The sequence below is a fragment of the Pongo pygmaeus genome, chromosome 20 (genome assembly GCF_028885625.2).
Source record: "Pongo pygmaeus isolate AG05252 chromosome 20, NHGRI_mPonPyg2-v2.0_pri, whole genome shotgun sequence".
NCBI classification, from domain to species: Eukaryota; Metazoa; Chordata; class Mammalia; order Primates; family Hominidae; genus Pongo; species Pongo pygmaeus.
Window position 1 is genome coordinate 38,387,200 of NC_072393.2, and position 22,779 is coordinate 38,409,978.

Consider the following 22,779-nt stretch of genomic DNA (forward strand, 5'->3'; position numbering starts at 1 on the left):
TGAACAGCGGGGGAGAAGGGTGGAGCCCGTCTGCAGGGTCCCAGTGTACACAAGCACCCTGGGGTCTCATTTCTCTCCCCCAACCCCATTCTGGGAACCCATTTCCAGAGAAGCAGGGGATCAGAGCCTTTTTGCTTCATCTGCCCTGCAGTGGCAACAGCCGCCCCTAGAGCTGGGAGTTGTCATGAGGATGGGGCCGGGCCATGGGGACGCTGGGTCTCATCTGTGGTGACTGTTCTGCCCACGCCTCACCCTCTTCCTGTCCAGCAAGGCCCCTGGAGGACCTGGGTTGGGCAACTCCTGCCAAACCCTCATGCCCCTGGCCAGGCAGGCGCCCTTTGCCCTCCCTGAGGGTCCAATCTCCAGGGCATTGTGGCAGGGCTGGGGTGTGTTTCTGCTGTACGGGAAGCCCCTGGAGTTCCCTGCAGGCCTCAAAGCCCCCAGGACATGCTGCTCTGTGCTTTCTGGGGACAGAGAGGCCGAGGCACCAACAGCAGTGGCCACATCTATTCCATCCTATCTCAGGGCCTCAGTTTCCCCACCCGTAAGCCAGGGTGAGAATTGTGGGCTCTGAAGTCCTGACCTTCACTCTGTGGTGATTTACGGGAAGAAAGACAATCCCAGCGGGGAGCCCCTGAGCTCTCCTGGGTGGCCAAGCTCAGACTGGCATCGAGGGGCCTGGGGTAGGGGCGGACTGAGCTGCTCCCCCATCCTCGACATCCCTTTAGGGCAGGGGGACTCTGGGTGCCATGGTAGGGAGCGCCTGTGTCAAGCAGCAAAGCCCCCTAAGGTCGAGAGCCTCCTCCAGGGCCTGCCACGGCATCTTCCTGGCCAGCAACACGTGTGCACCACCGAGGTACGCCCCAGCCACCCCCGTCTGTGCCCATCAGGGACTCCCCATAGCACGAGTGAACAGCCAGCCCTGTTTATTTATAGGCCTTTTCAGGAAAAGCTAGCAGGGCAGTGCTAAGACAGGAAACCCAGTCCACATTTTAGGGCTTCCTTAAAACAGGCTTCTAAGAGTCGTATCTTTTTTTTTTCCCAGAAAAAAAAAACAAAACTTTTTTGCCAAAACACCTCCTCAATAAACAACATGTAAACAGAAACAGCTGCTTCAGTCTCTACAAACATCTCATTGTGTCTTCGAGGGCTTGTCTGTGGCAGGCAGCAGGGACGGTGGGCAGGGGCCATTCTCCTCTTCGGGGGCATCCTGGGGGTAGACCACGAAACACAGCTCCTGGCCCCAGCGTGTCATGGACTCTGAGGACAGATAGATGGATCTTGAGGCCTGACCTCTCGGGATAGGGGTGACCCCCAGCTCCAGACACCTCCCCTTGGGCAGGGGTCTTCAGGGAGCTGCTCTGTCGGTACACGTGGTTCTGGAAACTTTGGGTACATCTTGGGAAGAGACATTTGGCGGCGGCTGGGCCCTGTGTTCCCACCTCAGCTGCTGGGACACCCTGCTCTGGGGTGAGCCTCTAAGAGGGAGGTCCGGTCTCCAGGCCCCAGCCCCCTGTGCCGGGTGACCTGCAGCTGCCCAGCTCACCTGTGAGTCTGTGCACACACTTTGGTTTGCTTCTCCAGAACACTCCCAGAAAGAAAATGGGCACCCCCGTAAGGATGATGATGACGCCGACCCCACAGACCATAGGCTCTGAGATGAAGCTGAAGACCAGCAGGAAGGCCCAGAAGACCAAGTACGCCACGGGGATGAGAAGGTTCACCTGGGGAAGGGGGAGCAGAAACACCGATGGTGCAGGGACTCCAGCTGTCTGCACCCCCGACCCCTGGGGCTCTGGGGAATTTTTCTCCCTTCCCTGGGAGCTGAGGCCTGAAGGGCAATTGCACCCACTACACCCCCTCTTGGCGACAGCCCAGTGTGTTGGAGGCCAATTCATGGGTCAGGCTGTTGGCCAGTTTTGCTGAGGATTTTTCAAAGTCTCAGCGGCACCGAGCTCCACACAGCGGTCGCGTGTGGACTTGACGCTTGCACTTGGCCGGAGGTCAGTGATTTTTTGGTGTTTCACATTTCAGGCACTGAGCACTTCTCCACTTAAGGATTTATACACACATGGGGGGCTTTGCTTTTAGCTCAGGCTATGGTCTTCTGTTTTTGTGTGGGCTCATGGAATCCTGGCAGCCTTTGTGACCTTGAACAGTTCCTGAGTCTCATTTTCTTTAATTTTTTTTTTTTTTTTTTTGAGACAGGTTCTCCCTCTGTCACCCAGGTTGGAGTACGGTGGCCCTAGCACCGCTCACTGCAGCCTCAACCTCCCGGGCTCAAGCGATCCTCCCACTTCAGCCTCCCAAGTAGCTGGGACCACAGGTGCGCACCACCACACCAGGCTAATCCTTTTATTTTTAACTTTTTGCAGAGAGGAAGTCTTGTTATGTTGCCCAGGCTGGTCTCAAACTCCTGGGCTCCAGCAATCCTCCCACCTTGGCCTCCCAAAGTGCTGGGATAGGCATGAGCCCCTGTGCCCCGTCCTGAGCCTCATTTTCCCCATCTGTACACTGGGAGCATTCAAAGCTCTGTCCTCACGGGGCTGCTATGAGGAGTGGATGCCTCAGTGCACAGAGAGCCCTGAGCAGGGCCCAACACTCCACAAAAGCTGGCACCTCCCATCCCACCTGCCCCTGTGCCCACTGTGGATGCAGGGGTGGCTCTGGCAGCACCCACCCCAGGGCCTCACCTTGATGGGCCTGTGGAGTGCGGGCCGCCTCCAGCGCAGCAGCAGCAGGCCCAGGATGGTGACGCCGTAGCAGAGGTAGTTGATGAAGGACACATAGTTGATGAGCGTGTATGTGTCGCCCACAAGCATGATGATGGCTGTGGCCCCGCACTGGGAGAGGAGCTGGGACTGACGGCCGGCCCCTAGCCTGCCTCCTGACGCCCCTGCAGGAGGAGCCCTGGCCCCACCCCACACCCCCGCCCTGGAATGGCTCACCCCTGCCATTACCCGGAAGGTCCTGCATTGCCGGGTAGCCCTGCCTCCGCGCCCTGCCTGGCCCAGGTCCCCCAACTTACACAGACGAGGAGGGCGGGGATGGGGGTGCAGTGTCTGACGTGGATCATGGCCAGCAGGCTGGGCAGGTGCCCCTCGCGGGCTCCAGAGAAGCACAGCCTAGCGTTGGGGACAGAGATGGGCACCGGCCACATCCTGGGTCTCAGCTCTGGACCTGATGTCCCTCTTAAGCTGTCGCCTCTGACCTCCTGCTCCGGGTCCAGCAGCCCCACTGGACAGTTCTTCCCCTCATCCAACCTGCCTCCCTCTTGCTTTTGCCTCCCAGTTGTGATCAGACACTTGTTACCGGTGTGGCATCATCACCCCAGCTTCAGGCACACCCCTGCCCCGGCAGGTTTCCCTTCCTCTGGCCCGTGGCATTACTGGCGCACACCTGCGTCCCAGCCTTCCTTCCCCATGCCCACGTCTCCCCAGTGCAGTCACCTGGAGTAGGTGAACAGGTAGCCATTGATCCCTCCGAAGGTTGACAGAGCCACGGAGACGGGCATGACCCAAGAAAAGTAGCCCAGCAGCTTCTCCCCGAAGGTCTGGGTGGGCACAGGAGACAGGCCGTGTGTAAGGCCAGGGCAGGGGCCTGGGCAGGAGCCAGGGACCGAGCAAGGGCCCACTCACCACAGCCACCGCATTGGAGGAGAGCAGCTCCTGGGGGGACATGGCCGTGAAGTAGGCAATGTTGGTGAAGGTGTACACGAAGGTCACCAGTGGGATGGAGATGAAGATGGCGCGAGGTAGGTTCCTGGGGACAGGCAGTGGAGTGCGTCAGCGTCAGCTCCTGAGGGGACAGGACCCCCAAGACCCAGCCACAAGAGCAGCTCATAGTCTCCATCTCTTGTGTCTGCTGGGGATGTTGGGGCAGGAAAGAGGGCAGCATTGCTGCCCGAGACACAAGGACCCTGCTGTCTGCCCTGCCTCACCCCCACCTGGACACAGGCTGGTAGGATGGGAGATGGGGGAGGGGCCCCATCACATCCTGAGGACAGGGTCTGATGTCCGTGCAGAAAGATAAAATCGCATACAGCCAAAATCAGCCTGGAAAATTCCCCGAAATGGCCCCAGAGCCCAGTCCACAGACCCAGAGTCTTCCTGGAACTTTCCAGTCCCAGCTCGCTCAGCTGCAAAGGTTCACTGTCGATATCCCTGGCCGAGCATCAGACGCAGTCATTGGCTTCATTCGTAGGGACCATATTGTGTGCATATGCATAATTTTAGGCCAAATGCAAATCTCTGGATCTATTTACAGCAGGATGATGATATTCAGCCTTTCTGAGGCCCTGCAAGGGGCTGTGACGTGTCCATGGCCAGAGAGAAAAGGGCCAGGCTAGAATGCAAGCCCCCCCGGGCTTTCTTTCCAGGGACATTTTTGCAGGGCAACAGGCATGGGCCACCAAGGACCAGCCTGAGCCTTGGGTGGCAGTGGGGCTGGGCGGAGAGGTTGTCTGTCCCACCAGAGGGCCTGGCTGCTTCCCAGGGCCTAGTCAGGGGCCCCACTCACTTTCGGGCATCAACCATCTCCTCGGTGACATAGTTGAGGAAGTTCCAGCCACTGAAGGCAAAGGAGCCCTGGAGGAAGGCCAGGGCCAGGTGTCCCACGGAGGGTGTCATCCAGAAAGCAAAGGCATTGCTGGGCCTCAGCTCCTCGAAGTGTCCTGGAGGCCCAGAAGTCCGGGGTCAGCACCATCTCCCCAGCCCGGCCCTTACCCCGACTCGGCCCTACCTTGGAAGATCTGGAGAAGGCCCACGCCGATGATGAGGGACAAGGCCAGCAGCTTCCCACCTGTGAACATGTCCTGGATGCGCGTGGCCCAGCGCACGCTGGAGCTGTTCACCCATGTCAGGAGCACTGTGGAGGGAAGGCGGGGGTGGGCGCCGAGGCCGGGACCTTTCACAGTGGACAATGGCTAAGTCCAGCCCAGGCGGCCTGATAATGGCATCCCCTATAGCAGCTGGAATTTTCCGAAGGGAAATCTCACCCCTCTGTCCTCCCGCTCAGGGCAGGGTGGGGCCTGGGCAGGTGGCTGATCTGGGGACAGTGGGCCAAAGGGGATGCTTACTCAGGCAGGCCATGGACAGCACCCGGGAGGCTGCGGCAGGGGGGATGCAGTTGGGGAACACAGGCTGCAGCACGTAGTTGGAGAATGTCATGGAGATGACAGCAAGGCTGGTGGGGTACATGATGAGGACGGCGCTCCAGAGCAGCAGAAAGCTGGAAGGAGCAGGGGTGGGAGTGGCTCAGGCTGCCCAGAGCCCTTCCTGGCCAACCTGGCCCTGATGTGTGCAGCAGGGCTGCCCTGGGCCTGGCACCCGGGGGCTGGCGAGGCTGCCAGAGGCCGGCACCGGTCCAGGGAGGCAGGGTTGACCTTGTTGAGGTCTTGCGGCTGCACTGATAGACTGTTTTAACAGAGAAGGTGTTACACATACTTAAACATTGACAGGGCTGCTGTGGGGCAGGTGCTGGGAACAACATGGGCACCAAACGCTTTTCTTTTCTTTTTTCTTTTTTTTTTTTTTGAGACGGAGTCTTGCTCTGTCACCCAGGCTGGAGTTCAGTGGCATGATCTCAGCTCACTGCAACCTCCGCCTCCCGTTTTCATGCCATTCTCCTGCCTCAGTCTCCCAAGTAGCTGGGACTACAGGCGCCTGCCACCATGCCCGGCTAATTTTTTGTATTTTTAGTAGAGATGGAGTTTCACCATGTTAGCCAGGATGGTCTCGATCTCCTGACCTCGTGATCCGCCCACCTCGGCCTCCCAAAGTGTTAGGATTACAGGCGTGAGCCACCGCTCCCAGCCACCAAATGCTTTTCTAATAACAACTAGGCCCCCCCATTGGACGGAGGCTGTTTCTGGAGCCAGGGTCCCTGTCTCCAGACCTCTCAGCTTCAGCCCTGGCTCTCGCAGAGTACTGTGGCTGAAGATGGGTGACTCTGAGCTGTGTTCCCCCTGAGGGAGACCTATGGGGTGCAGAGACTAGACCTTACCAAGAGCCCTAGCTGGGGGTGGAGAGTGATGGATGCCCCTTCTACCTAAATCTTGCCTCTGCAGGGCACCCAGACTGTGAGTCTGACCTGTTCTCAGGGGCTTTCCTGTACCCAGGGGCGGTTCTGCCCTTGGGGGTGGTCCTAGCCCCTGGCCAGCCCTCCAGGGAGAGAACTGCCTCATCGGGGACATCAGCCATCTCTGGATCACCTGCCCTTTGCTCTGCACAACCATCCCTGCTCGGCTTCTGGGACATCCTAGCTCCATGGCCCTCCTCCCCTGCCAGGCATCCCCTCTGCCCATCCCCGCATGTTCTGTGCCCAGGGATGAGGTCCTGGCCCTCTTCTCCCTCCTGAATGTCCTCTCCAGGCCCAAAGCATGATTATTCTGCTTTCTTGGGTCCCAGCCCCTTTGAGGACCCTCTCCCCAGAGAAGAGTGCCACAGACGCACCCACAGCGGCGTGCAAGCCCTGGCAGGTCTCCCCATCCAAGGCCGCCCAGTTAAGGACCCCTGGCCCATATCCCTCAGAACCAAACTTTGTAAATTTCAGCCCAGACTTTTCCTCTGAGCCCCAGACCATCTAGGAGCCTCTCAGTAGGGAAGTGGGTGCCACCTCCGCTGCACCCACCTCTTCCTCTGCTATGCTGGCTGCCCTATCCTCTCGAATCAGGCTCCTAAATGATTTTAGAATCTGCCTGTACCTTTGCAGCTCTTGGCACAATGCAGCTGGACAAATACAACAGCTTCAATCTCCTGATGCTCTCCAAGCCCCGGCGCCTGCTGTAAACCCAACCTGACCTCACCTGTAGCTACAGCAGACTCCCTGCGCTCGCCTGGGCCACCACACCCTCTGTTCACACTTCCCCCATCCTGGGATGCTTTCCTCACTGGTCAGCTAGGCCAGGTGGGGAAAATCCTCTTCCTCCCAGCCTCAGGGCAAGCATTGCTTTCCTGGGAGTCCTCCCTAGATGGCGCACACCGTTCTCTTTGCTGTGTAGCTGCTGCCTCTTGTACACACTCTCGAAGCAAGGCTCCTCCAGGCCTTAATCCCATTTAAGGGGCTGCTTCCTCTCTGTTCTGTGAGCAGCTTGAGTACAGGGACAGACCTTTCTATCACTGCCTCCCCACCCCCAGGCTCACAGTAGGTGCTCAGCAAATATTCCCTGGTAAATGAAGGAAGGATAGCAGGGTGCTATGGAAAGGAGACCTCTGGCTGGGTGCAGTGCCTCACTCCTGTAATCCTAGCACTTGGGAGGCTGAGGCGGGTGGATCACCTGAGGTCAGGAGTTCAAGACCAGCCTGGCCAACGTGGTGAAACCCAGTCTCTACTAAAAATACAAAAAAATTAGCCAGGCGTGGTGGCGGGCACCTATAATCCCAGCTACTCGGGAGGCTGAGGCAGGAGAATCACTTGAACCCGGGAGGCAGAGGTTGCAGTGAGCTGAGATCACGCCATTGCACTCCAGCCTGGGCAACAGAGCGAGACTCTGTCTCAAAAAAAAAAAAAAAAGACCTCATGCAGGGTATATGGTAAGAATATCACACTTCCTTCCTTGCTTCTCATGCAACATATGGGTTTACCAAAACTGAGGCCCCTCCTCGCCTGGGCACTCACATTGCCTAAGGGTTTCAGACAGTAAGAATCCCCCCTCCTTAAGTACAAGGCAGGGGGTGGGGTTCAGAGGTACCTCTATTTAAAAGGAGATCCAGAGAGGCCCAGGGGCCTGCAGGAGTGCCCAGCACACATCAGTGGGGTGGAGTGGGCCTCAGTTCCACCTGCCCTGACCTCAGAAGGCTGTCCAGCACCCCCATACCTTCTCTCCATCCAGCCCCCACACCTTCTCTCCATCCACCCCCATGACCTCCCTAGGAAGCCGGAAGCAGGAGTGGAAACTGACGCCAGGGCTCATTTGGCCATCCCATTCCCAAGAGGGTGTCCCCCTGCCCGCCGGTGCCCCACACTCACCCAGCCAGGCCCCCGAAGATCTCTGTGACGTAGGTGTAGTCCCCGCCAGACTTGGGGATGGCGACTCCCAGCTCTGCATAGCAGAGGGAGCCCAGAGCCGTCACGCCCCCACCCAGGACCCAGACGAACAGGGCCAGACCCACGGAGCCCGAGTGCTCCAGGACCCCCTTGGGCGAGATGAAGATGCCCGAGCCGATGATGTTCCCTGCGGGGGGAGAGATGGGGAGGCATCAGGCCTGGGGTCCCTTTCACAGCCCGGCCTTCTGTGTGGGGATCTGCCTGCTGCCAGGAGGAAGAGAGCCCGAGGTGCTTCCCAGAGGAGGAGGAGGCGGCACGAGGTGGGCTGGAGGTGTTGAATGCCACTGGCCCCCAAGCCCAGCAGGTGCCATTCTGGGCTCATCATCTGCCCCTTCCTCAGTCCCTTACATGGGAAATGGCACCTCGTTCAGCTGGCCAGGCCCCTCTGCCAGAGACAGGCCCTGTTTGACTTCCTCAGCCCTCCATTGTACCCGTGAGGCGGGGCCAGCAAAGTGAGGAGGCTGAACCACCTGAGCGACGGCAGACGGTGGCTCCCCAGCCACCCCACAAGGCCCATGCTCAGCCCTCACGTCTACTTCAGAGCCCCAGGCGTATCAGCCTGCAGCCACTTGTCCTGCCTCCAGCCCGCTGGCCAGAGCTGGCCCCTAACACAGGGCTTCAACCACTCTCCTGCCACTTGCCCACCGGCCAAAGTCCAAACTCATGGAGTGGCTCAGGAAGTAGCATCTCCTCCATGAAGCCCTCCTTGACCACATCAGGTTTGGGCTTCGCTTCCTACTTCAATTTCCTTTCCTTTCCTTTCTCCTTTCCTTTCTTTTCTCTTTTCCCCTTCCCTTCCCTTTCCTTCCCTCCGCTTCCTGGATTCAAGCAATTCTCCTGCCTCAGCCTCCCAAGTAGTTAGAATTACAGGCGTGAGCCACCACGCCTGGCTAATATTTTTTGTATTTTTTTAGTAGAGATGGGGTTTCACCCTGTTGATCAGGCTGGTCTTGAACTCCTGACCTCAAGTGATCCACCTGCCTCGGCCTCCCAAAGTGCTGGGATTACAGGCGTGAGTCACTGTGCCCAGCTTCTTTCTTTCATTTAGACAGGGTCTCGCTCTGCCACCCTGGCTGGAGTGCAGTGGTGCGATCATAGCTTACTGCAGCCTGGGACTCCTGGGCTCAAGAGATTCTCCCACCTCAGTCTCCCTAGTAGCTGGGACTCCAGGTGTATTACCACACCCAGGTTTTTTTTTTTTTCACTTTTTGTAGAGACGGTCTCACTATATTGCCCAGACTGGTCTCCAACTCCTCGGCTCAAGTGACCCTCCCTGCTTGGCTTCCCAAAGTGCTAGGATTACAGGTGAGTGCCACCACACCTGGCTAATCAAAAAAAAGTTGTAGAGTTGAGGGGTCCCACTATGTTGCTGAGGCTGGTCTCGAACTCCTGGGCTCAATCGACCACCCACTTCGGCCTCCCAAAGTGCTGGGATTACAGGCGAGAGCCACTGTGCCTGGCCCCTCTGCTTTCTGACGTGATGGGAAACATTCAGAGGGGCCAACTATGGTCTGTAGCGTAGGTTCCCAGGATGAGCAAGACTCTGAGTGCCTGCTGAGCCCTGAGCTCCACAAAGAGGGACAATGTTCTGGGTTATATGGGTCTCACCATCTGTGCACATGAATCAGGTAACTTCACTAGAGATCTGCACTAGGGCCTGTCCAAGAAGAAGTAAACCCAGAACTTCAGGCCATATGAACAAACAGCCCTGGTAGGACCTGTAGGTCCTGATAGGACCAACATCGTTCTCTATGCAGTGGCCACACCAGACTGGGTCCTGAGAGGACGGGTCCATCTCCCTCAGAGTGGGAGCCCGCCTCCTCCACCTGCCGGGCCTGCAGGGGGCTGGATAAGGACACGGTTGTAGCCGCCAATTTGTATTCACTCCTTGTCCACGGTGCTCCCCCACTGCCCCCACCCCCAGCCGACACAGATTTCCAGTCTGGACAGCTACGATGCCCCACTCAGTTTTCCGGTCACATCCCAGGAGCCCTAAATACATCCAGATAAGGACGAACTAATTCCTGTATCCCAACCCCCAGAGGTAAGCTGTACCCTTAGTCTACTTCTCGGGGGAGAGAGAGAAGCGCCTCTCTCATCTAGCAGAGGGGCCCAGGCCTGGGTGGGCTGTAAGGTTTCTAAAGAGCCTTTGAGTTCCCTCCATCCGGCAGCAGGGCCTCTGTTCTCAGGACCTGGCGGACTGGGATTTGCCGAAAGCCAGGGAGGTTGGAAGCCAGCGGGGGCTGGGTGGCCTTGGAAGGAGCTGAGCATGTTCATGCTGGGAGCATCCCAGGCCCTGAGCCACCCACCCTGCAGAGAGCCCACCATGCTTCTGCTTGGCGGGGCCTCCTGGGTGGAGCTCCGGGGGAAGCTACATCTGGCACCCTAACTTCCAGGGCTGTATCACTAGCCTTGTGCCCAGTGGCTGAAGACTCGGATACTAGGCTTGCCAGGGGTGGGGAGGCCACTATTGTTTGGAACACGTGGCCTCAGGCCACAGTTCAGGACTTTCTCCTTTGTGGCTCAAAGGACCACAGGCATTAGCCAGCGTCTCTGAGGTCCTCAGGGGTTTCTCCCTCTGGGCCTAGACCACTCGCAGCATCTCCCCCAGGATCATGTTTGAAGGTGGCAGAAAATTGCATCACGCACTCCGCACACTGGCTGCTTCTGGCACCATGAAGGGTGGGTGGAGCACTGCATGGAGCAGCCGGGGCTGCGGGCTTGGGCACAGAGGAGCCGGGGGGCTGTGGACAGGGATGGGGGCCTCCAATGCTCCAGTGATTATAGGAGGGGTATGGGAGGGACCAGTGGATTTTTTTTTTTTTTTTTTTTTTTTTAGTAGAGACGGGGTTTCACTATGTTGGCCAGGCTGGTCTCGAACTCCTGACCTCAAGTGATCCACCCACCTCAGCCTCCCAAAGTGCTGGGATTACAGGCATGAGCCACCACGTCTGGCCAGATTAGTGGAGCTGGAAGGGGGCTGCCTTGGGTTCCTCCCCGTGGTGTGGGAGGGTCGGAGGGTCTCCCTTCCCAGACTCTGTATTTCAGCCAAGCAGATCTACCTGATTCGGGCAGCAGCAATGAAGAAGCCCAGCCGTTGGGGGAACCTGGTTTAGAGGGGCAGGAACTCAGAGTGGAACAGGATGAGGTGGCATGGGATGGGCCTGGAGATACCACTGAGCCCCTGTTGGGTGTCTGACCCATGGCTGACCAGAGAGATGTGGGTTCTGAGGCCTCCACGCTCCTGTCCACCCAGTGGGATGACAGCTCAGTGGTCCCTGCAGGTCCTCCGTGGGCCAGAGCTCCGGGCAGGTGGGCGAGGAAGTGACTGTCCCCCAAGTCGGCCTTCCCAGAGTCTCCACCACCCACCCCTCTTCCCTGAGCCTTCGCTGGGTAGCTTTTATCACATTAAGATGTTTGGCCTGATGGGGCTTACTCAGCTTCTTGGAGGAACGAAGAAAGGGCCATTGTTCCCTGTGGCCGCTGCGGTGCGTGCTGACCTATTTCTGGAGGCAGCGGCAGACCACTGAGGTCACAGGGGCGGCCCATGGAGGTCGAGTCGCAGAGTGAGCCACCTCCTGTGGTGTGTGTGGGGAATGTGCAGTCTGATTTGGGGAGGGGGCAGGGAGGGCTTGTCGGGCCAGGACACTGGCACTGGTCCTCATGCCTTGAAGCACATTCTGGACCCGACTGTGTGACTCAGGCCAGTGCTGCCCTTCCGAGCCCCAGTTTCCCCATCTGCCAGGTGGGGCCACTGGGCTAGGGGGCAGCAGAGGGCTAGTCCAACCGTAACTTCAGCAGGGAGGATGCACCCTGGGTATCTGTGCTGGGCCAAGGAAACAGTCTGCTCAGGGGCCCTGTCCCTCACTGTGGTAGGCCTCTCCCCAGCTCACTGGTCTCCCTGAAGCAACACCACCTCCAGGAAGCTCTCCCTGACCAGCCACCGTGGCCCCTGCAATCTGGACATCGCCCCACGGCCATGGTACCTGGATGATGGCTGGGAAGGGATTCTTTTGTTTGATGCAGGCATTCTCTTGATCCCATTTGGCACATCGGCCATGGGAAGTGCTTTTGGATCTCACTATGCACTGCCATCTGCCTTGGAGACCCCCTAGGCAGCCGCATCTTTCCTCTGAGACCTGAGCCACCTGGGACCCCCAACACCCCGGGGTGATCGGCTGCAGCCTGGGTGAAGCCTATCCCCCCCAAGTGCATGGGTGTCCTCACATCCTCACAGTAAGCCTGTGTCAGGCACCTCTCCGGGATGCTGACTGTGACCACTGAGGTCTGGGCAGCACCCCAAGGAGGTGAGTGGGGACATCCAGGATGTGCCTGGAACTGCCACTTGGCCGGCACCTGACTCCAGCCTAACCCACTTTCCTTTGGAGACAGGAGATGAGTGGAAGTGTGCAGCGCTCTCCGGCTCGTTCAGCTCAGCCAGCCCAGCCAAGCAAACCTCGCCCAGGGCCCTGACTCCTGGCTGAGGCTTCTCATGGTCACCGGTGAGTTCCACATTGCCAAACCCAACAGTCGAGCCCTAGGCCACGTTATTGACGCATCAGCAACATGTGGCAAGTGGATTGCTTCCTCCTCACTCGGCCTCCTGGCCTCCCCTCGGCCTTACCGGCTTCTCCTTTTCAGAATCCCTTATCTTGCTTGACTTCTAGACACTGGGTGCCCAGGGCTCAGTCCTGGGGCTTCTTCTCTTTTCTTTCTATGCTTTCTTGATAGATAGATAGACCTCATCTATTACCTTGACTTCTGCTGGCAACTCCTAAATTTATATCCCTAGCATAGACCGCTCTGCTAAATGAAATCTGTATATGCAATGAACTACTCAGCCGCGGACATCATAGACTTTCCATGTTCAAAACGGAATTCCTGACTTTTACCTCCTTGCCCCCAAAATGCTCCTCTCGGTCTTCCCTGATCAATAAATGGCAAAACATCCTCCCAATTGCTTGGGCCACAACCTTGAGTCACCCATGATTCCTCTCTTTCTCCCCCAGGACCTCCATTCCATCACAAATCCTTTGGCTCTCATCTTCCAAACTTATCCAGAATGGAACCTCCTCTGACACCACCATGGCCACCGCCCTGCCCTGAGCCACCGTGGTCTCTTGCCCGGAGAGACCCAGGTAGCCTCCTGACCGGTCTTCCTCCTCCCAATTCTTCCCCCACTGCCTCTTCTCCATAGTGGGCCCTGTAAGCCCCATCCCATCATCCCTCTGCTCAAAGCCCAGGGCTCCTGCTTCACAGAGAGCAAAAGGCAATGCCCTTAACATAGCTTGCAATGCCCTGCTCACACTGAACCCCACCCCAGATCTCAGCTCATTTCCGAACTGAAGTCCCCACCTGGCTCTCTCCATCCTCCCTCCTGGCCTGACTGTCTGGTCTTAGCACTTAACAATACACGCATTCAGCTTGTTCATCTTGTTGCGGGACTCCCATGCCAGAAGATGGATTTTGTCTGTCTTGACTCCCCCATGGTGTCTCTGGCATGGAAGCCAGTGCCTGACACCGTTCAGTATGTAGTGGTTGAATAGATGGATGAGTGTGCCCAGGACTGGCAGGCCCCCGAAATTATAGTTGGGGCTTCCCTTGGGGTCCCGGAGCACACCGAGGGCATCTGACCCCAGGGCAGGTTGCCTCAGTTTCCTCACCTGTAAATGGAACTGTAGTAGGGAACAGCTAAGCCCCTGCACAGTTGTATGGCTCCTCAGGGCCCCGGTGAGGAGGGGCTGGGGTTCTGCAGAGGTCCACCCCTCTGGGAAGCCCAGCCACCTGCAGCCCTGGAGACCAGGGAGGGTCCTGGCTGAGGCTGGGTGAGCAGGGATTGGATCCTGAGGAGTTGAGGTTCATGACGTCAACTCCTGAGTCCCTGAACACACATCTGGTCCACAAACCCCTGCAGGAGCTGGACTCTCAAGTCAAAGAGAGAGCAGAGGAAGGGCCTGGTCAGCAGATCCAGGGGGGACTCCCACTTTGGAGGACCTGGGTGTGTTCCTTGGGTTGTGGATCCGGGGAGGGAGCTGGCCGAGGTTCCTGGGTCAGCATGAGAGGCCCTGTGAGTCCAGCTGCCGATGGGGAGGCAGACTTTCCTGGCCGTCTGTTTGTTTGTCCACCCATAGTGGAGTAGGAGCTCAGTGAAGCCTAGTTGGACAAGCTCCCAGCTTGGTCCCCAACCCTCCCCCGTCAGGGCTCTGACTCTGGCCCCAATTTGCCCAGCATCAGAACAGTATAAAGGGCACTGGGACTGGGCACGATGGCTCCCGCCTGTAACCCTAACACTCTGGGAGGCTGAGGTGGGAGGATCGCTTGAGCCTAGGAATTTGAGATCAGCCTGGGCAACATGGCAAAACCCAGTCTCTACAAAAAATACAAAAATTAGCCAGGCGTGGTGGCGGGCGCCTGTGGTTCCAGGTGTTTGGAAGGCTGAGGTGGGAGGATTGCTTGAGCCTGGGAGGTCGAGGCTGCAGTGAGCTATGATCATGCCACTGCACTATAGTTTGTGCTATGGAGCAAGAGTTTGTTTCAATAAAATAAAATAAAATAAAACAAAATAAATAATAAAGGGCACTGGACTGGGAACAGAGCCCAAATCTGGTTCCGAATCCTGAGCCTACCCCTTGGAGCAGTATCATTTCACTTCCAACCTTAGTTTCCACTCTGTAAAATGGGTATAAAAATTCCTATCCAGCAAGGTGGACATGAGATTCAACTGAGACAAAGGAAGAACACGTTTTCATAAGGTGGTAAGAGGTGTTTTTCTGAAAAGATATTGGATGTGATGATGTCCTGCAGAGCCCCTGCCCCAGCCAGTTCTATTTCCTCCAGCCTGGCCGATTCCCTTCCATCTGCGCTTGCGGTGGCCGGCGGGCACTGCCCTAAACACACTTGACGTGAGTCTTACGCCAGCCCATAGCCCACCCTTCCAGGTCTTCCCATTCTCGAAAGCCTCACTTCCCAGTCTCAGCTGCAGCAGAGGGTATACACAAGGGAGAGAGTGATAGGGTCTCCTAGGAGGGTCGCCGTGGAAGTTTTGGAAATAACGTGTTCAATAACAGTAACAAACCAAGGTAGATTACGAAGCAGGACGTTGGCTGCGCAGGGTGGCTCACACCTGTAATCCCAGCACTTTGGGAGGCCGAGGTAGGCAGATCACTTGAGGTTAGGAGTTCAAGACCAGCCTGGCCAACATGGTGAAACTCTGTCTCTACTGAAAATACAAAAATTAGCTGGACATGGTGGTGCGTGCCTGTAATCCTAGCTACTCGGGAGGCTGACGCAGGAGAATTACTTGAACCCCGGAGGCGGAGGTTGCAATGAGCTGAGATTGTGCCACTGCACTCCAGCCTGGGGGACACAGCCAGACTCTGTCTCAGAAAAAAAAAAAAAAAAGAAAGAGAAAGAAAGGAAAGGAAAGGAAGCGAAGCAGGACGTTAAGTTCTCAACTTTTAGAGCTAAAATATGACACTTTGCAGACATTTTTGATTCTGACCAGGCTCCCCAGGGTATTGGTGGAGAGAGAGTGAGCCCACCTGGGGCAGAAAGGTAGGGTGGGCTGGGGAGGGGAGACCCTTAGTACATCAGGTGGGGAAGGCAGTGCAGACCCCAGCTCAGTCCTCACCTGCCCAGTCCCCACCTCCTATCATCTTCCGGTTGAGGTTGATCTCTCCTTGTTTTTTCCTGCCTCGTCCAGCCTCCTGCCTGCTGTAATCCTCAAAGCCTCCCCAGGCCAGGCCAAGACCAAGGCTCCCCAAGACCACCACTGAGTGCCCCGGGCTTGGGTTCTGTAGCTGAATCCAGCATCCTTGGTTGGCCAAGTGGCCCTTCACCCTGGCTCAGTCTTCAAGATTTGGAGGCCAAGGTAGTGGATCTGGCACAGCAGGAAGGAACTGAAGGGTAGGGGAGCTGTCAGGGCAGACCTGGGCTGCATGGGAAACTTACAGAGTCTGTCCTGGAAAAGGAGGGTGATAGTGGAGTTGCCTTCTCCACTCCCACCACCACCACCTCTACCATCACCACCACCACCGCCACCACCACCACCACCACCAGGGCCCCCTTCTGGGGAGAAAGGAGCCAGGCAGCCTCCCTGTGGCCTGGGGAGGATGGGATGTGGGGAGGGGATAGAATAGGAAGACAGGTCAAGGATGCTGGGCTTAGCTGAGGAGCCCAGGCAGAACTGTGTCTCTCTGCACCTGCCTGGCACTGTAGCTGGTTCTGGGCATGGTCTCAATCCTATGACCCACTCATGGTGTGAGCTTCCCCTTCCCTGGAGGACAGTTCCTGGAGAGGGTGTGGGCCAAGAAAAAGCTCTAACCAGCACCCTGGCCAAATCCCTGGAACCAGCCCTTCCTTCCAGCAGACCGTCCATCAGGCAGGGGCATCCTAGGCCAAGAAGCTCCCAGGACCACGTCAGGACCAGGCTCTGGGAGACAGCATTCTAAGGGGAGGGGGTGAGAAGGTGGAGTGACCTGGCCGGGGGCTGTGTTCAGGGGCAACTCTGGATGTGAAGAGCTGCTAATGTGGGGGTGGGAGAGGACGAGGTGAAGACCCTGGGTCTGCCCTACTGAGCCCCCAAACTTTCTCCATCTCCAGGGGTCTGAGGGTGGGAAGGCAGTGAAGACACAAGCGGCTCTCACTGGCAGGGGACCGGGAAGACTGGCTGGCGGTAAGGTGAGAACAGTCGAGGCCCCAGACACTCATCCCCTCCAAACCACTTCTCCTGTCCCTCCCTGGAGGGGCTCAGAGGCACCCTGTGTAGACAAAGAAACAAGTCAGTACCCATGACTTGGGAAAGAGAGTGGAAAAATACCACTGCCATTCCCATGACCCCTGAGCTCTCTGCCTACCCAGAAACCCCTATGTGGGGGCAGGACATGGACCTATTCTCAGGTGGGGACTTTGGAGTCCAAGGCCTCCAGACCAGGCAAGTGTCCAGTGCCCACCAGGATCCCAGCCCAGCGAGCAGCTGGCCTTCTGCAGGCTGGGTCTGCCCACTGCTGCCCCCTTCCCCCAATCGCCGGCTAACCCGCCCCCTCTCCTGGGTCCTGCTGCCAAACCCTGCAGTCACTGCGTGCTCTGAACCTCTGTCCCCTATGCGCAGGCTGCGCTTGTTCACTCTACTCACAGGCCCTCCTGCTTTCCAAGAATAAAGTCACTGCACTGCGTGGCACCTGGACCCTGCACACAGTAGGTACTCAGACTGACCTACAGTCTAGAACTTGGGGAGCTCAGCCTGTCGCAGCCTGACCAGCCCCTACACTGGTCAAGTTCCTGCGCTAATCGCAGGACTGCAGTCATGGCCATTTCACAGATGAGGACACTGAGGGTAACTGCCTTGCAAAAGCCCCGCAGCGAAATCGAGTCAGGAGGAAGAGTCCAGCGGTGGAGGGGACCCAAAACTCCCCCAGTGCAGGCGGCCGGGAGGTGGGAACATGGAGCTTTGGCACCCTGGGCCAGCAGCCCCTGCCCTCCTCGCGGTCACAGCGCTCTCTGAGGCCAGACGGCAGGTTCCCCAGGCAGACCCGTCCGAGCGCCCGGAGAGGGGATGCCCCTCGTTCGGAGCGGCAGCGCCCCTCATTCGGCCTCCGCCCGGCGCCCGCCCGCCTGGGTCCCGCTCACCGATGATGATGGTGCAGGCACTCAGCAGCCCGATCTCCTTCTTGAGCGCCACCCGCTCCGAGGCGCCGGGGACGGGGCCTGGGACTGGGGAGGGCGAGGGCGCAGGCCTGGGGTTCCCGCGCCCGCTCGGCTGCTGCGTGTGGCCGGCCATGTCGCTGTCCCGCCGCGTCCCCGCTCCCTGCGCTGCCCCGTCTGTCCGGCCGGCCGCCCGTCGGTCCGTCGGTCCGTGAGCTCACGGCCCTCGCAGCCGGGACAGCGCCCACAGGCGGGCGCATGCGCTGGCGCCGGGCCCGGGACTGGGGGCCCCGGGCGGCGGGGGCCCGGGAGGGGCGGAAGGAGGGCCGGCCCGCAGCCCCCTCCCCCGCCTCCCTTAAAGGGAACGCCCCCTCCCCAAGTCCCGGCCTGGGAAGGAAGGAGAGGACTTGGGGCAGATCTAGGAAGGACTTCCCAGTTGGGCGAAGGAAGGGACCCTCCAGTTGCCTGAGTTACATCCATTCTTGGGGCCGGGTGGGGGAGCAGAGCTCCGAGACAAGACAATCCCTGCGCTCAGGGAGGCCGAGGGGAACGGCAAGAATAGCTGGCCGCGTGTGGGGATCCAGTGTGTGCTCCCTTTAGTACTCTATGCCTGCACGGTGTGTGTGTGTGTGTGTGTCTGTGTGTGTGTGTGTGTGTAGGAGACAGCTCCCAGGGTGAGTCCATTCTACAGGTGGAAGTTGAGGCCCAGAGATCAGTAGCGATCGCCGAGCAAGTGCAGGGCTGAGACCAAACCCTTTCTCGGGCCCCCTGAGACCCCCGGGCGGGCAACCTCAGGAGGGGTGGGGGTTGAGGTCTGGAACTCCTCTGAGGGGTCTGGGTGTCCTATGCACCCTGGATCAAAGGCCTGAGGGTCGAGGTGAAGATCCCGGGGGCTCTCATCCTCATTACGGGGACCCAAGACCTGTGAGGAGTCCTGGACACGGCTTGCCTACCCCACCAGGCTCTGGGCCATCTCTGGCCTGAGGTCTCCACTACAGGCTCCTCGTCTCAGGTCAGAGTGAGGGCTCAGCGGACTAGAACTTGGGTCTCTGATGCAGGTCCCGCGCGATCCAGCCCGGCTCAGGCGACCTGGAATGCCCAGGAGACACGGAGAAGGAGGCTGTGGTCGCGGGAAAGGGTTGGGAGTGCGGGGATCCGAGGGAGGCTGCCTCCTCCAGGAAGCCGTCCGGACTGTGGAGCCGAGGCCGGCGGAACAGATCCAGGGGGGCCGCGTCGGGGCCACCGGGGCGGCGGGCGGGGTGAGCCTGGCACGGTGCGGCCGGCGGCGGAACAGCCTTTGTTTCTTCCTGGCGGCCGCCGCGACGCGCCGTCCCCTGCATGTGGATGAGGCCTCGCCGGGCGCCCCGTCCTTCCCCCCAGGGGCAGCCTCCGGGTTTGCTGGGGCCCTGCCAGGGGTCCGACGGCCGCAGGGTGGACCGGGGTGGGACGGGGCGGGGGCGGGTCCCGGGCAGGGGCGGGGCGTGGAGGTGGGAGCGGGGCGGGGCCGGCGTTTGCAGGCACACGGGAGCTTCGAAGTTGGGGGCGGGGACGTGGGGTGGGAGTAGGAGCGGAAGGATCCAGGGTGGTCGTGTTGCAGGGACGCGGAGGGGGAGGCCACGCGGAGGGGGAGGCCACCCGGCGGGGGAGGCCACCCGGCGAAGCTGCATCCCTCTCGCTTCTGTCGTCGGAGACCGGCATTCTTGGCGCCCTCCACCTCCAGCCCCAGAGACCATTCGGAGGCCGACTCTCTTAAAGGAGCCTTGCGCAGGGTAGGGCAGCCCTGGCTCCGGAGACCCCTGATTGTCGCGGGTGTTAGGGGCCAGGGGCCTCGACCTTCTGGTTTGACTCTCCCCAGCCCCCCAGTTGCCCTTGCAATTCTAGGGTCTGCTGGGAGAGGGTCTAGCCAGGGCTGGTGCAATCAGGGGCAGCTTGTCAAGGGGCAGGGGCTGGCGCAAGCCTCACAGCTCTAAGCCTGTGGTTTTCGAGGGTGTCTCTCTGGGACCTGGAATGTGGAGTATGCGTTTGTGGGGGAAAGGTCGGCCTAGGGCTTTGCACAGGACGGAGTTTGTATGTTGTCAGCCAGGCCCCATAGCTCGGGAGGTCCTTTTCGTGGAATTGAACTAGAACCTGCAAATTTCAATGGGAACAAAAGGTTAGTAGGATTGGTTTACCATCCAAAAACCAATCAGCGTGATTCTCCACATTAATAGAGAGAAAAAAGGAAAACCTCAACAGATGCAAAAAACAGTCATCCGTGATGTAAACAAACAACTCTTAGCAAATAGAAACAGAAGAGAACCTCCTTAATCTGATAAAAGTGTCTACCTAAAAACAAATATCCAAGAAACCAAGAAACAAACAAAAACCCTACAGCTGACATCATGTTTAATGCTGAAAATGTGAATGCTTTTCTACTGAGATTGAAAATGAGAAGGGATGTTGGCACTCATCAATATTCTATACAATAGTGTAGTGTACTGGAGGTCCTAGCCAGAGCAATAAGACAAGAAAAATAAGTAAAAAGGTATGAAGATAGTAAAGGGAGAGATAAAGCTGCCATTCACATATGATGTGATTCAGTGTGTAGAAAAAAAATTACAGGTTAATTTAAGGAAGATAAGTTCATTTAGCAAAGTCACTAGACAGAGGTTTAATATACAGAAACTAATTGTATTCTATATACTAGCAATAATTAGAAAATGAAATTAATAATAGCATAAAATCAAATACCTAAGAATAATTCTAGTGAATGATGTGTACAATTTTTATGCAAGAAACTACAAAACATTTCTGAGAGAAATTGTTAAAGACATAAGCTAATGGAGGGATATACCATGTTCATGGATTGGAATTTAAAATGTTGGTCTCCACGTTGATCTATAGAATTGATAAATACATCCAATGTAATTTTGATCAAAGCACCAGACAACTTTGTTGTTGATTACAAGGCTTTTTTTGGAGGAATGAAACTCAACAAGCTGATTCTAAAAAGTATGTGAAGAGAACAAATCTGGACTTATACTACAGTAAGGAAGACAGTGTGGCATTGATGCAAAGATAAACAAGTCTACTGGTGGAAGAAAACAGAAATCCAGAAACAGACCCATCCTGGTTTATTATGACAAAGTTGATATTGTAGAACAGTGGAGAAAGGACAGGTTTTTCTATAAGTGGTGGTGGATCTATATATTGAAGAAAAAAACTGAAACCCTTTTAATGTCACCCTTGCATTATATCCTAAAACCAGTCCCAGGTGATGTACATGTGAAATGTACATGTGAAAGGTGAAACATCAAAGCTGCTAGAAGAAAACTTAGGGGAGAGAATAGATACATTTTCTTAGACACAAGAAACACAGTAAGAAAGTGACAGATTGGACTACATTAAGATTAGAAACTTCTGTCAGTCAAAAGACATGATTAAAGAGGAAAGAGTAAGCCACATATGAGAGAAGTTATTTCAATACATATGGCTGATAAAGGACTTATATCTAAAAATATAAGCATATGAGTTGTATTGAAAAATATGTATCAAATCAATAGGAAAAAGTTTTAAAATAGGCCGGGCGTGGTGGTTCATGCCTGTAACCCCAGCACTTTGGAAGGGCAAGGCAGGCGAATCACTTGAGGTCAAGAGTTCGAGACCAGCCTGGCCAACATGGCGAAACCCTGTCTCTACTAAAAATTCAGAGATTGGCTGGGGGTGGTGGTGAGTGCCTGTGGTCCCAGCTAGTCAGGAGGCTGAGGCAGGAGAATCGCTTGAACCAGCGAGGCAGAGGTTGAAGTGAGCTGAGATCATGCCACTGCACTCTAGCTTGGGCGACAGAGTGAGACTCCATCTCAAAAAAAAAAAAAAAAAAAAAAAAAAGGACTTTAAATAGGTGCTTCCCAAAAGAGGATGTCCAGTGACTGTTAAACTCCTGAACAGGCACTCAAACCTCATGGGTCATCAGGGAAATGCAAATTAAAATGAGAATAAGATACCACCGAGTAGCCACCAAAATGGTGAAAATTACACACCCAATGTTGGCAAGGATGTGGAGTTGGTACCACCAGTTTGGAAAACCATTTGGCAGTACCTCCAAATCCAGCATCTCCACTCTGTATTAGATACCTCTTGGATATCACGCCACCTCCCCAGCCTCTAGCCTCACCTTGGTGTCAAGGCTTTGCCACTTTTCCTCCCACTTCAGGTGCAGGTACAACCTGCCAGCACCCCCCATCACCCTCAGGGCTTCTCTGATGCCCCTGAGGAATGAGATAATAAGGGACCAACCTGGCACCCACAAACTTGCAATCAGAAATGCAGGAGAGTGAACACACTCTGGCCTATCCTTGTGTTACTGAATGGTGCCACACAGTTCCAGGATCTGGGCGACTCGAACAAAGAATTGGACGAGACACATACAGATAGCAAAAAGTGTATTAAGTGCAGTATTCCACTCTCGGAGAGGAAGAGCGGACTGATCTCTGTGAGATGAGATCAGCATTAGTTTGGTGTACTTTGGGTCTTTCTATATGTTGTTTTTTTTTTCCCTCTTCCCAAGGCTGCCTAATCTCTAGCCAGTGTCTATCTTTTTGATTGATAGGTGTGTTGCTTAGTTACTTTGGCCCCCGTGCGCTTGCACCTTGCCTCCATCCCATAATCCTAAGTACATACATGATATGCAGCTCATATGCATGAACTTTAAGTAGCTGATTATCATAACGGGGTTATGTTAAGGATACCTTTTCTCTCCAATGCGCATGCCCATCTATGAAGAGCAGCCCCTTACTGGTTTGATCAGGATCCTGCCGGCCATGGGATACTGCTCACTTTTTTTTTTTTTTTTTTTTTGAGACGGAGTCTCACTCTTGTCATCCAGGCTGGAGTGCAGTGGCGCAATCTCGGTGGCTCACTGCAACCTCTGCCTCCCGGTTCAAGCAATTTTCCTGCCTCAGCCTCCTGAGTAGCTGGTAATTAAAGGTACCCACCACCACGCCCGGCTAATTTTTGTATTTTTAGTAGAGAGTGGGTTTCACCGTGTTGGCCAGGCTGGTCTTGCACCCCTGACCTCAGGTAATCCGCCCGCTTCAGCCTCCCAAAGTGCTG

The 22,779-nt window shown here is 56.5% G+C and overlaps 1 protein-coding gene across 1 annotated transcript; it reads right to left on the minus strand.

The window, feature by feature from the left end:
* Positions 1–37: 37 nt before the first annotated feature.
* SLC7A10 (solute carrier family 7 member 10) lies at positions 38–17,971 on the minus strand. Its single transcript, XM_054464687.2, has 11 exons — positions 17,674–17,971; positions 7,969–8,173; positions 5,078–5,229; positions 4,741–4,866; positions 4,519–4,672; positions 3,639–3,762; positions 3,450–3,553; positions 3,029–3,125; positions 2,694–2,843; positions 1,547–1,724; positions 38–1,260 (listed from the first exon to the last, which is right to left on the minus strand). The coding sequence occupies exons 1-11, from the start codon at positions 17,822–17,824 to the stop codon at positions 1,133–1,135; spliced, it is 1,569 nt and encodes a 522-aa protein (XP_054320662.2). The 5' UTR covers positions 17,825–17,971; the 3' UTR covers positions 38–1,132.
* Between the last annotated feature and the right edge of the window lie 4,808 nt (positions 17,972–22,779).

Excerpts from the sequence above, each read along its gene's own strand:
- SLC7A10 (XM_054464687.2), bottom strand. The coding sequence starts at position 17,824 with ATGGCCGGCCACACGCAGCAGCCGAGCGGGCGCGGGAACCCCAGGCCT. Across the intron at positions 3,126-3,449 it reads TACCTGTTCACCTACTCCAG|GCTGTGCTTCTCTGGAGCCC; the intron begins GTGACTGCACTG and ends CCCCAACGCTAG. Across the intron at positions 1,261-1,546 it reads GTGTGTGCACAGACTCACAG|AGTCCATGACACGCTGGGGC; the intron begins GTGAGCTGGGCA and ends ATCTGTCCTCAG.